The sequence below is a fragment of the Giraffa tippelskirchi genome, chromosome X (assembly GCF_054371585.1).
Source record: "Giraffa tippelskirchi isolate mGirTip1 chromosome X, T2T-mGirTip1v1.2.pri, whole genome shotgun sequence".
Taxonomy (NCBI): domain Eukaryota; kingdom Metazoa; phylum Chordata; class Mammalia; order Artiodactyla; family Giraffidae; genus Giraffa; species Giraffa tippelskirchi.
The window spans coordinates 100461424-100474008 of NC_137289.1; the positions used below are offsets into that span (position 1 = coordinate 100461424).

Consider the following 12585-nt stretch of genomic DNA (forward strand, 5'->3'; position numbering starts at 1 on the left):
TAATAATCATAAAGATAGGCAAAAACAAGTGTCAGGAAGGATGTGGAAAAACTGAGACCCTCATAAATCACTGGTGGAAATGTAAAATGCAGCTGCTTTAGAAAATAGTTTGGCAATTCCTTAAGAAGTTAAACACAGAGTTACCATATGACTCAGCAATCCCTTTCCTAAGTAGATATACCCAAGAGAACTGAAAATATATGTTAACACAATAACTTGTACATGAATGTTCATAACAGCACTATTCATAATAGGCAAAAGGCAAAAAAAACCCCAGATGTCTATAAAATGATGAATGGATAAACAAAATGTGGTGTATCCTTACAAACGGAGTATTTTTCAGCCATTTAAAGAATGAAGTATTGATAAATGCTATAACATGGATGAACCTTGAAAATATTTTGCTGGATGACAGAATCCAGACATAAAAGACCACATACTGCATGATTCCATTTACATGAACTATTCAGAAAAGGAAAATTCATACACAAAGAAAAGTACAAAAGTGGCTGATAGGGGCTGGCGAGGAGAAGGAATGGGGAGTGACTGCTAATAGGTACAAGGTTTCTTTCTTAAAGTAATGAAAACTTTCTGGTATTAGTGGTGATGTTTGTACAACTTGATGAAAACCTGAATTATACCCTTTAACAATATGGTAATTTTAATGGTATGTGCATTATATCTCAACTTTTTAAAAAGCACATTTAGGGGACTTTCCTGGTGGTCCAGTGGCTAAGACTATGTGCCCCCATTGCTGGGGGCCTGGGTTGATCCCTGGTCAGGGAACTAGATTCCCACATGCCACAACTAAGACCCAGTACAGCCAAATAAATAAATAAATTTCTTTTTAAAAAGCACATTTAACAAAATGAAAACTACAACATATCAAAATATGTGACATAGCTAAATCAGTGCTGAGGGGGAAATTTATAGCACTAAATACATTAAAAGGGAAGAAAAATCTTAAGTCAATAATCTAAGCTATCGTCTTAAGACTGAAAAATAGGAGAGCAAAATAAACCAAAAGTCAGCAGAAAGAAGGAAAAAAGATAAAAGGAGAAATCAATGAAATTGAAAACAGAAAGACTACATTGAAAATCACAATGAAACAACAGATGATTCTTTTAAACATTCAACAAAATTGAAATTCACAGATTACTAACATCAAGAATGAAAAGAGGGTACACTAGAGACTTAGAAGATATCAAAAGAATAATAAGAAATACTATGAACAACTCTTCACATACAAATTTGACAACTTAGGTAAGATGGGCCAATTGCTCCAAAAGGACAAACTATTACAACTCACCAGTATAAAATAACTTGAATAGCCTAACAAAGTTTAAGGAAATTGAATGTTAATTAAAATCTTTCCCAAAAGGAAAGCTCTAGGTCTGTGTGGCTGCAGTAGAGAATTATACTGAACATTTTGAGAAAATTTAACGCTAATTCTGAAATCAAGGAATTAAGAAATTAGATAGTCAAGAAAAATCTAAATAAATGGAGAGACACGCTGTGTTCATGGAAGATGCAACATACTAAAGATGTCAACTTTCCCCAAATTGAGACAACTAGGTTTTTTTCCCCAAAATAGCCACACTCAGACCCCACTTCAGACCTATGAATTCATAATTCTAGGGGTAAAGCCTAGCTAGGCATTTATTGTTTCAGAAAAAAAAAAAACTTATCCCCATCCAGGTCATTCTGACTTATAGCTTACAATGCCAGTCTCTCTAGTTACTATCTTAGAGTCATGGGGCTGAGAGTCCTGTTTTCTATCTGTCCACCAAGTTGACATCAGTTCAGTGCAAAGAAGCCTATCAACTTCCTCCTGGACGTCCCCAAACAACCACCCACACTGGTCACCACTCGAATTTTCCTGATGTGCAATTCTGAGCCTTTAACTGATATGAGAGGGGTATCTCATACTCAGGTCAAAACATTATGGGAAGGGGTTGGTTCTGGTGCCACAAGCTCCCTTCTTCTTCCCACCTTCCTCAAACCCCCCCAGAGGGGCCCAGGGAAGACCTGTAGGGATGAAAAGTGTCTGTCCTTGCTTCACAGAACATTTGTAGCACTTGTCCACCTGGTCCCCAAAGAACATCTCATTCTGGTTAGAGGAGCTACTCCAGCACTCAAAGAGAGTCAGATTGGCATTTGTTGGACGGATCAGGTAGAAGATCTTCTCACCCTGAAACAAAGATGGAAGGGCCAAAGATATCAAGGGTTTCCAGTAAAGACTTCCAGGAGTTTCCAAAAGAATATTCTTTCATGTTCCAAGACCATGTAGTATGCTAGAATTCTTTCTGTCCAAGGATCATTTATATACAAATATGGAAAACTTCAAAAGTTCCTTTTCACTTTGTACTTTTAAGCTTCTATAAGACTAACAAAAACAATCTGGAAAGGGCATTTCAAACAAAATTGTCAACTTAAGACAAATGTACATCAAAGGCTTCTGCAATACCAAATGAAAAATGTCCTCTACAGATAAGCAGATCAATACTACCAGCCCGAGGAGAATTTAAGGCCACATTACTAATGAGAAGAAAATTGAATTTGCCTTTAAATGCCATTTGCAGAGAGTGTTTCTTCTCACACCTGCAATCACAGCTAATAAAAGTTTAAAAGTTCAGTAATCGCCCAAGGACTTCTGGAAGATTATATGTTGGGTGATTATCTGTTGGAAGAACATTTTATTTCTTAATTATGCTTTGCCTGGATAATCACCACATAGGTAGTTTGGCAGAAAAGAAAGAAAAACATACCAGCACAAAAATCTCCCCAACCCATAGCTTGATTAGTTTAACCAATATTTCATGACAATACATTTCAGTGTAGAAAAGCAACAACACTAGAAATTATCTACTGTACAACTGGAGAAATAGAATCAGCTCTGTAGATTATAGTACTATATCAATATTAATTTTGATTTTGATAACTATATTGCGATGATATAAGAGAATACCCTTGTTTTTAAGAAATACACACTGAATTATTACAAGATAAAGGGACATCATGTCCACAAATACTTTCGAGTGTTTCAGAAAAAATATATATGTAAGATTATTTTATTATGTTTGTTTCAGAGAAAGAGAATGTAATAAAATAGTAACATAGGAATTTGAGTGAAGGGCACACAGGAAATCTTCCTATTAGCAATTTTTCTGTAAAAAAGAAACTATTTAAAAATTAAAATGTTAATGGGGGAAGAGATAGGGAGTTTGGGATCTCCTGCTGTATTTAAAATGGATAACCAACAAGGTCCTAGTGTATAGCACAGGGAATTCTGCTCAATGTTATATGGCAGCCTCAATTGGAGGGGAGTTTGGGGGAGAATGGATACATGTATACGTATGGCTGAGTCCATTTGCTGTCCACCTAAAACTATCACAACATTGTTAATGGGCTATACTCCAAAATAAAAAGTCAAAAAATAAAATAAAACAGTTAAATATAACACTTGCATAATAGCACTTTCATTTACACACTCCAATGTCTTCATGATAAACAACTAGTTCAGGATTTGTGATCATTTGGACAAGAGCCACATCCAAGTTTTCTGCTCTTTTCTTTGCATTTCTGATAAGAAAACTAAATAGCACGAACAGTGGTAGAAAACAATAAGTTATTTAAGAAATTTGTTTACCAGACCTCAAAAATCCTTTAGTCACTGACAATCAATATACTAATTACAAAATTGTAACAACCACGAAAAGGGAAACTATAGGAAGGCTGACATTTAAAAAAACCATCTCAGACTTCCCTGATGGTCCAGTGGTTAAGAATCTGCCTACCAATGCAGGGGACACAGGTTTGATCCCTGATTAGGGAAGATTCCATATGTCTTGGGGCAGCTAAGCCTATGTGCCACAACTACTGAACTGCATTCTAGAGCCTGCAAGCCACAATACTGAACCTGTATGACACAACTACTGAAGCCCATGTGCCCTACAGCCCATGTTCTGCAACAAGAGAAGCCACTGCAATGAGAAGCCCGTGCACCACAACTAGAAAGTAGCCCCCACTTGCTTCAACTAGAGAAAGCCTATGTGCAACAATGAAGACCCAGTGTAGCCAAAAATAAATAAAACTTTTTTAAAAAACCAAACACCTCATACATGCTCTATCTTCAGTGGTGGCAGTCATGCCACTATTTATACAATTGTCAAAACTCATCAAACTATAAAGTTAAAATAGATGAATGTCATAGTACAAAAATTACAATTAATAAACTTGGGGGGAGGGAGAGTGTCTCATGTTACCAGAAATTTGTGCAGTAAATATGGACATTTCCATGCTTAGAGGCAGGAGTACATATTGGTTCAATTAAGATAACAGAGAAAACCTTAGACATCTGTTATTTTTAAAAAAGTTAATCATCAAAACTATGAAGCAGAGACAACTTATACTGCATATCCACTCAATTCTCAATCCCGGTAAGAGTAGTTATGTGTAAATGTTACCCAAATAGAATCTGGGATGCAGGTAGGCCTTAGCAGACTGTTTTATGCTACCACTTGAAACAAACAGGGAGGCCCAAGGCCTGGCTGTCTTCAGAAACCATACCCATTCTTACCTTAAGCACATGGTACCAGACTGAGGTGCCACCAAAGTCAATGTGAAAGTCTGTATAGCTATCCCGCACGCTCATGAGGCAGTACTTCTGCACATTGGGCCTCTCAAAGATACACTCCTCTGGCCACAAGTTCTCCACCCATGAGAGCTTCCGAACAATCTTGGGTGTCTCCACAAGGTTAGAAAGCCTATCAAGGAAGGAGTTGAGAGCAGATGTCAGCTGATTGGGAATTGAAGGTTGAAGCCAGTACAAAATGCCCCCCATCCTAGTGAGAATCAGGGAAGACAAAGAAGTTCTCTCCACAGAATCCCCAAGAGCACATAGTACACTTATTTTTGTAAGACAAGTCAGCATTCTTTTTCCACTCAGCTCTGGAAGTTCCAAGTCCCAGCTCCATAGCCATCCCCAGTCAAAGGTGATCATTTCCTCCACTGGATGCTCAGAATCTCCACACCCAGGCCCACTCACTTGGTACGTGGTGTTTAACAGTATTGTACTGTCCCTATGTCATAGTGTCTTCTTTACGAAGATCAAGTAAAGAAACCTGTCAGAGCTCAGTTCCAGGTAAAGAAGTGTTTACCTGGGACAGTGGAGCTATCCTGGGAGTTAAACAGTGACCATGCCACAATCTACATACCAGAAAAAAAGGTCTAAGGAAGCTGTCCTGGATCTTGAAAGAGACAAAAATTAATTAAAATAGCCACTGAATAATCTATCCAATGCTAGAAACTGTAAAGGAGAAATATGATTTGGTTGTTATAATGTGAGCAGCTACCCTGGAAAGTATAAACCAGCTCCCCATGCCAAAGGAAGAAACCACCCGGAGGAAGGGAGAGGAACACTAATACATACTCAGTATATACAAGTCCCAGGTACTCTGTGAGGCTTTCTACTTACCCCTGCCCCTCTTACCTGGTATCAGAGAATTCCAAACTAATAACATTGAGGACTTTCTCCCTCTTCCCGCTATAATAATATTTCACAAAATCACCAAGCTTCATCTTGCAGTCAGCCTGGCGGGCCACATCAATCACATCAATCTCTTTGTCAGAACCTGGAATAAACAGATAGGCTCATGTCAATGTATGGCAAAACCACTACAATATTGTAAAGTAATTAGCCTCCAATTAAAACGAATAAATTTATTAAAAAAATAAAATAAAATAAAAATTCAAAAAAAAAAAAAAAGAGAGAGAGAGATAGGCTCTGCACCAAGTGGCCTCAGGGACCAGGGAACACTCATCCCCTAACCAGTCCCTAGAGTGACCTTACACTGAAAACTTCTCTCAATTTACTTGTCTACACATATATGGGAAGTGGGGGATTCCCTGGTGGCTCAGATGGCAGAGAGCCTGCCTGCAATGCAGAAGACCCAGCGATCCCTGGGTCGGAAAGATCCCCTGGAGAAGAAAATGGCAACCTACTCCAGTATTCTTGCCTGGAAAGTCCCATGGACAGAGGAGCCTGGCAGGTTACAGTCCATGGGGTCACAAAGAGTCGGACATATATGGGAAGTGGGGTTAGGTATTCCTCACACTCTCCTTAGACCTATGTGCCAGGTCCAGACATGCTAGGGCAAGAGAAATGCCTGACACACGGTCTCACAGTACAATCCATCTGCCTGGGTCCTGCTTCCTCACTTCTCTTCCTCTCCCCTAAAACTCATGTCCAGAATACAACTAGCATATGAAGGCAAAAGTCAAAGGCTTTCTCATCTCAACAGAGTACAGAGAGGTCATAACAATCTTTGGAATTCCCCAGGTAAAAGATGGGGCTCAGCCTGGAGTTTGTGGTCTATTAGGAGGAAAAGGAAAAAAGACCAGGATTTTGGTTCTAACTTTGCCTAAGAATGACTCTGAGCAAGGTACATCATCTCAGATTTCCAAGATGGCTAGAAAAGAAATGAAAACTGGAGGGGAAGGATCATATGTTTTGATGGGAGTGAACAATGTCACAGTTAAGAGGGTCTGTGGTGCTTACCAACATAGTGTTCCACATCCCTCACAGTGAATGATGGTGACGGCAATGTCATCCCCAATCCATCCTTCTTCAAGACCAGAATGGGCACACTGAAGCTATTCTCTTCCAGGAATTCCACAGTCAGTTGACTTCCAGTGGGCTTCAGAATCACTTCATCTGAACTGTGGGCGACATGAGAGAAAGAGTGAACCCTACAAACTCTGCTACTGCAGGCCTCACTGGATGCTTTCACTCACCAAAGGTGTGGGGTCTTCCTGAGGGGACCTAATGTGGGCTGGCAATTAATGAGTGGCATAAACTTCACATCCCAGCTAAGAAATGACCTATCGAAGGCAAGAAGCCAGGCCACTGGCAGAGTTGGGAAGTTAAATCCAGGATATCATGTCAATATGATGCTCTTCTCTAGATGACAAAGGAACAAATCAGTCAACAGCCTGCCCAGGAAGAAAAGATGTATCTGACACGTTTAGTTGATTTACTCTAACCCAGAGCAGCACCTTGGGCTTCCCTGGTAGCTCAGCTGGTAAAGAATCCACCTGCAATGCAGGAGACCTTGGTTTGATTCCTGGGTTGGGAAGATTCCCTGGAGAAGGGATAGGCTACCCACTCCAGTATTCTTTGGCTTCCTTGGTGGCTCAGCTAGTAAAGAATCCACCTGCAATGTGGGAGACTTGGGTTTGATCCCTGAGTTGGGAAGATCTCCTGGAGAAGGGAACAGCTACCCACTCCAATATTCTGGCCTGGAAAATTCCATGGACTGTATAGTCTATGGGGTCACAAAGAGTCAGACACAACTGAGTGACTTTTACTTTCAGAGCAGTTAACACCCCATTTTAAAACACTGGAAAAGAGAGAAAAGACTGATTTAGAAAACAAAAACAATTTTTACAACCACTTTCTTGACACACATAGTTAACTAGAAAACAGGGGTTTCTGGTTTTCTTAAAATCATGTTGGAGAAAAAGATGGGCTATTTGACAAATTGTATTGGAATAAACATCTGGAAAAATATTAAGATCAATGTCTGGCTCATTCTTTACATAATTCTAGATGGAACAAAGATTAAATTAGAAAAAAATAAAGCCACAGAGTAGAAAAAATTATGGAAAAGAGAAGTCCCAGTAGCCATTAAAAATAGTAATAAGTAAATTTAACTACCTAAAATTTAAAATTTTCTTCATGGAAGGCTATTATAAATCAATAGTAAATAGGCAGTAACCGAACAGAAAAACTGTCCAACAATGTAAGCAGATAATTAACAGAGAAGAAAAATAAAGATGACTTATAAATGCATCATAATATACATGCTTCCTTAATCACTAAAGAAATCCACATGGAAACAGTGAAATCTCATTTTTTATCTTATCAGAAAGGCAAAAAAAGTTTGATAATAAATAGTGTTAGCCAGGATAATAGGGAAATAGGCACCCTCACACATTGTTTAGTGGGAGTATGAAATGATGTGGTCACATTAGAAACAACCTAGCAATATCTATAAACATGTTTAAAGCACATACCCTTTGATCTAGCAATTTTACTTTTAGGTAGTAAATCTACACATATACTCACCCACATATGCAAACACTTAGGTACAAAGACATTCACTGCAGCATTTTTTTTCCTAATAGCAAAATACTAGAATTGATTTAAATGTTCATCAAGAGGACTGCTTAAATAAATTATACATTCATACAATGGGGTACTAAATATCCATGAAAAGGAATGAAGAACATCAGTATATGCTGTTATGGATTGATCTCTAAGATACAGAATTTAGATTTTTAAAACAGCAAGATATAGAACAGTAAGTGTTTCTATTTGTGTTTTTTAATTTTAAAAAAGGGGCAACACACACATTCATATATGTTTCTATAAGCAAAAACTATTTCTGAAAGAATGCACAAGAAATTGGTTGACATTGGAGAAGGGAACTGAGGGGGTAGGGTAAAAACGAGACTCACTGCCTTTAAATAAAACAAATATTAAGTTGAAGAAACACTTATAATCCTAAATAACACTTCATTTACAGGAGAGCTGAAAATGGTTGAATGAATTAAAAACTAAGCAAAAGACAGTGTTTTATTCCTTAATTTTTCTAACTCATTATTTTTGTTCAAGTAATTTATTTTAAATAAGCCAATCTTAATTTTTTAAGGAAACAAATTTTTTCTTGATTGTAAAAGAAATACATGACTACTCAAAAAAATATTTTTCCAGAGAGTTTCTGCTTCTCTACAATGAGAGAATTAAACTTTCTGATTTTTAAGATTCCTTCTAGTTATAGCATTCCCTGGGTACATGTAAATATCCTCTCCTGACTGAGGCAAAAACTGCCTCTCTATCTACTCAAAGTTTCTACAAGTAGACCTTAATGTACTCTGTACACATCAAATGAAACTCGAACAATGTTTCTCAGAAACTGACTAAAACAGAAGATCTCCCCACAAAGGGAACTCACAGAGCCCTGCAGACATCCCCAAATGATAGAGGCACCTAGTGGGACAGCCAGTGGAAAAGCTGAGAAGAGATGGGTCCCAGCTTCCCAGAGCAGTAGCCTTCACTGGCCCTTGGAGTAGGGGGTCCTCACCTGTCAAAGGTCCTACTCCGGAGCTCTCGAATGAATGTAGGGCTTCCCGTCTTCACTGGCTTCCCCTTGTGTGTATCATGGCCTTTTGAAGATACACGGCGTTTTTTCACTAAGCCAGAAAAAGACAAGAGACTGAGTCAAAATGGCTACAGGCTATGGTTCTAAAAGCAAAAGCCTCAGCAGATCCTGCTTCTCTTCCAATCTAACAACCCCCTGGAGTATCTGGAGTCAAGGAAGCCCTCATGGACTCAGAAAAGCACTTGGTGAGGATAGGTGCTTCCTTTGGGAAATTCCTAAATAAGGGAGGGAGGTGAAGCTGCATTTCTGCCCTCTCAGTGGAACAGCTGCTGGCCTGCAGGGCCTATGTAAGCTTCTCCTATTTCCCAAGGGAGACAAATCTGAAGCACTCAGGCAAAGGCAATCTCTCTTCCAAGCTTCCTTTGCTTTGTCTCTCTGGATTGCCTTCTCTTTAAAACCCCAAGATCTACTTACTAATGGAGGGCCCATGTAAGACCTCACAGTTGGGGCAGTGGTAGAGGTCAATGTCAGCAGCCTTCTCCTCTTCGACACCAACACAACTGGAAAAGAGAAAATCAGCCAATGTTTGTGGAAATTTTATTTTTCATAAGGTCTAGAACTGTGCTGTTCAATAAAAAATTAAGTAAAATTTTAAATGCAGTTCCTCCATCACTCTAGGAACATTTCAAGTGCTCAGTAGCCACATGTGGTTACCATATTGGGCAGATTATCAAACTGTTTTGTCAACGCAAAAAGTTCTATTGCACCACAATGGTCTAAAATAATTATGACAGAGCTAAAAATGTACAGACCATAAAGCTTCATTAAGACTCAGAATGGTGGAAGCTGGAAGAAACTCTAGAGCAGTGCTGTCTGACAGAAATATAATGTGAGTCAAATACGTAATTTTAACTGTTCTAATAGCCCCATTAAAAAGGTAAAAAGAAACAAGTGAAATTAATTTTAATAATAATTTAATAATATTTTATTTAACCAATATATCTAAAATATTACTCCCACATAAAATCAAACATTTAAACTTTATTGAGCAATTTATTAAATAAAAAGGAATGAAAACTGGTTCCCTCTCAGTGAAGGATTATGGTAACCATTTTTTCTCCCTTATCTGTATTTCCTGATTTTCTACAATGAACGTGCATTATTAATTTCATATTATAATATCTGAGAAACATATAATTTTGAAAACTTGAGTTTACATGTATGTGAGCTAGTAATCTCACAAAATTTAAACCCTTCCTCACCAAAGAAGTCACCAGCAGCCCTCTAAAAATCTTCTGGCTAAGATCTAACTCTTACAATCTTTGGTTAGCCACACAGAACAGGGAACATAAAAATAAGGCAGAGCTCCAACCATTTTGGTTCAAGACCATGCTTATGAACTGACTTCCTGGGATCAGGATGCCACCACCTTCCCCACTGCTAACCCTGTAAATCTGTTGCAGATCAATAAATTGGGGACATTTTGTTTCATAAAAGCATTAGTCCATTATAGATTGGAAATTAAAAAAAACATACCCTGGTCCTTCACCTCAGAAAGTCTCAGAAGCACTGTGTTAGAACTTGGTCAGTAGAAGCTGTACATTCTCCCAGACCCTTACAACTCAGGGCTGGGGTGGGGAGTGGACGTCCTCCTCACTTTCCAGTGAGACTCTGAAATCATCTCTCCTCTATCCTTGCATAAGATCTCCTACTCTTCTGAGTTACATATCATTCATCCATACCTCTTTCCACTCCTCTTCACTGTCAGCTACTCATCTCCCAAACATACCTTTTTCATTCATTGAAGAACCTGCTCACAGATTCCTCTCCATCTCAAATCCTGCCAACCTCTCATAATAACAGCCTCTTAGCACGTTGACCTTCTCATCTTCAGAGATTCCACTCCAATTTCAGCTACCAGTTCTCATGGCCATCCCCCAAAACCCTATCAATACTTGCAACTGCTCAACCTCTGGAATACAAAATGCACACATCACTCTGACCACAAGGTCATCCATCCAGCTCTCATTCTTTACACCTGTTCTTTGCCCTCAAAATCTCTTGATTCTACTTTTCACCCATTCAACTACTACTGCCTTCACCCTTCTTCCCTATCTAGTTTATAGATTCTACCATTCCTCACTTCAACCATTCTCTTACAGATACCCTCAACTCACTTGCCCCACTGCCTTTACATCACTCCCATGTGCAAATCCAAGCCCTGGTTCAATCCACTGAACCACTGGACATGGATAGAGGAAAAAAAATCATTCAATGGATTGGTGCCACAATAAACTGACAGTGTCCAAAATATCTAAGTCATAGAATAACCAACACAATATTAAAGGAGAAGAACAACGTTGGAAGACTGATGCTACCTGACTCAAACACTTATTGTAAAGCTACAGTAATCAGGACTTCCCTGGCGGTCCAGCAGTAGACTCTGCTTCCAGTGCAGGGGTAGCAGGTTCAATTCCTGATCAGGGAACTGAGATCCCACATGCTGCATGGTGTGGCAAAAATTTTAAAAAGCTACAATAATCAAGACAGTGCGGCACTGATGGAAGAATAAACAGATCAATAGAACAGGATAGAGTGCCCAGAAATAGATCAACAGAAATAGTCAACTGATCTTTGACAAAGGAGCAAAGGTAATACAATGCAGCAAAGACAGCCTTTCAAAAAATGGTTCCAGAACAACTGGACAAGCAAACAAATGAAATTACACACAGACCTTATACTTTTCACAAAAAAGAACTCAAAATGGATCGAAGACTGAAATACAAAATGCAAAGCTATAAAACTTCTAGAAGATAACATAGGAGAAAATCTAGATAACTTAAAAGTTTGGCAATGACTTTTTAGATGTAATACCAGAGGCACAATCCATGAAAAAAGAGAATTGATAAGCCAGACTTCATTAAAATTAAAACCCTCTCTGTGAAAGGTAGATAATGAAAACATAAGCCAAAGACTGAGAGTAAATATTTGCAAAAGACATATCTGACAAAGGACTGTTATCCAAAATACACAAAGAACTCTTAAAACTCAACAGTAAGAAAATGAACAACCCTATTTAAAAAATGGGTATAAGATCTGAACAAATACCTTACCAAAGAAGCTGTACAGATAGCAAATAAGTATATGAAAAGGTGTTCCACTTCATATATCAATAGGACAATACAAATTAAAACAAGGAGATATCACTATACACCTATCAGAATACCCAAAATTCAGAACACTAACAGCACCAAATGTTGGAGAGGAGATGGAACAACAGGAATTCTCATTCTTTGCAGGTGGGAATGTAAAACACAGCCACTTTAGAATACAATTTGGCAGTTTCTTACAAAACTAAACATACTCATACAATCCACCAATTGCACTCTCTGGCATTTACTCAAAGTAACTGAAAACTATG

At 38.5% G+C, this 12585-nt stretch overlaps 1 protein-coding gene across 18 annotated transcripts in view; it reads right to left on the minus strand.

The window, feature by feature from the left end:
- Positions 1-12585, minus strand: part of PHF8 (PHD finger protein 8) — a 111716-nt gene that overhangs the window by 62037 nt on the left and 37094 nt on the right. For all 18 annotated transcript variants that reach the window (XM_081565474.1, XM_081565467.1, XM_081565468.1 and 15 more), the window contains 6 exons: positions 9639-9724; positions 9147-9255; positions 6560-6720; positions 5492-5633; positions 4580-4766; positions 2029-2191 (listed from right to left, as the gene is read on the minus strand). In XM_081565474.1, the coding sequence (XP_081421600.1) occupies positions 2029-2191; positions 4580-4766; positions 5492-5633; positions 6560-6720; positions 9147-9255; positions 9639-9724 (848 nt within the window). The remainder of the gene's footprint in view (positions 1-2028; positions 2192-4579; positions 4767-5491; positions 5634-6559; positions 6721-9146; positions 9256-9638; positions 9725-12585) is intronic.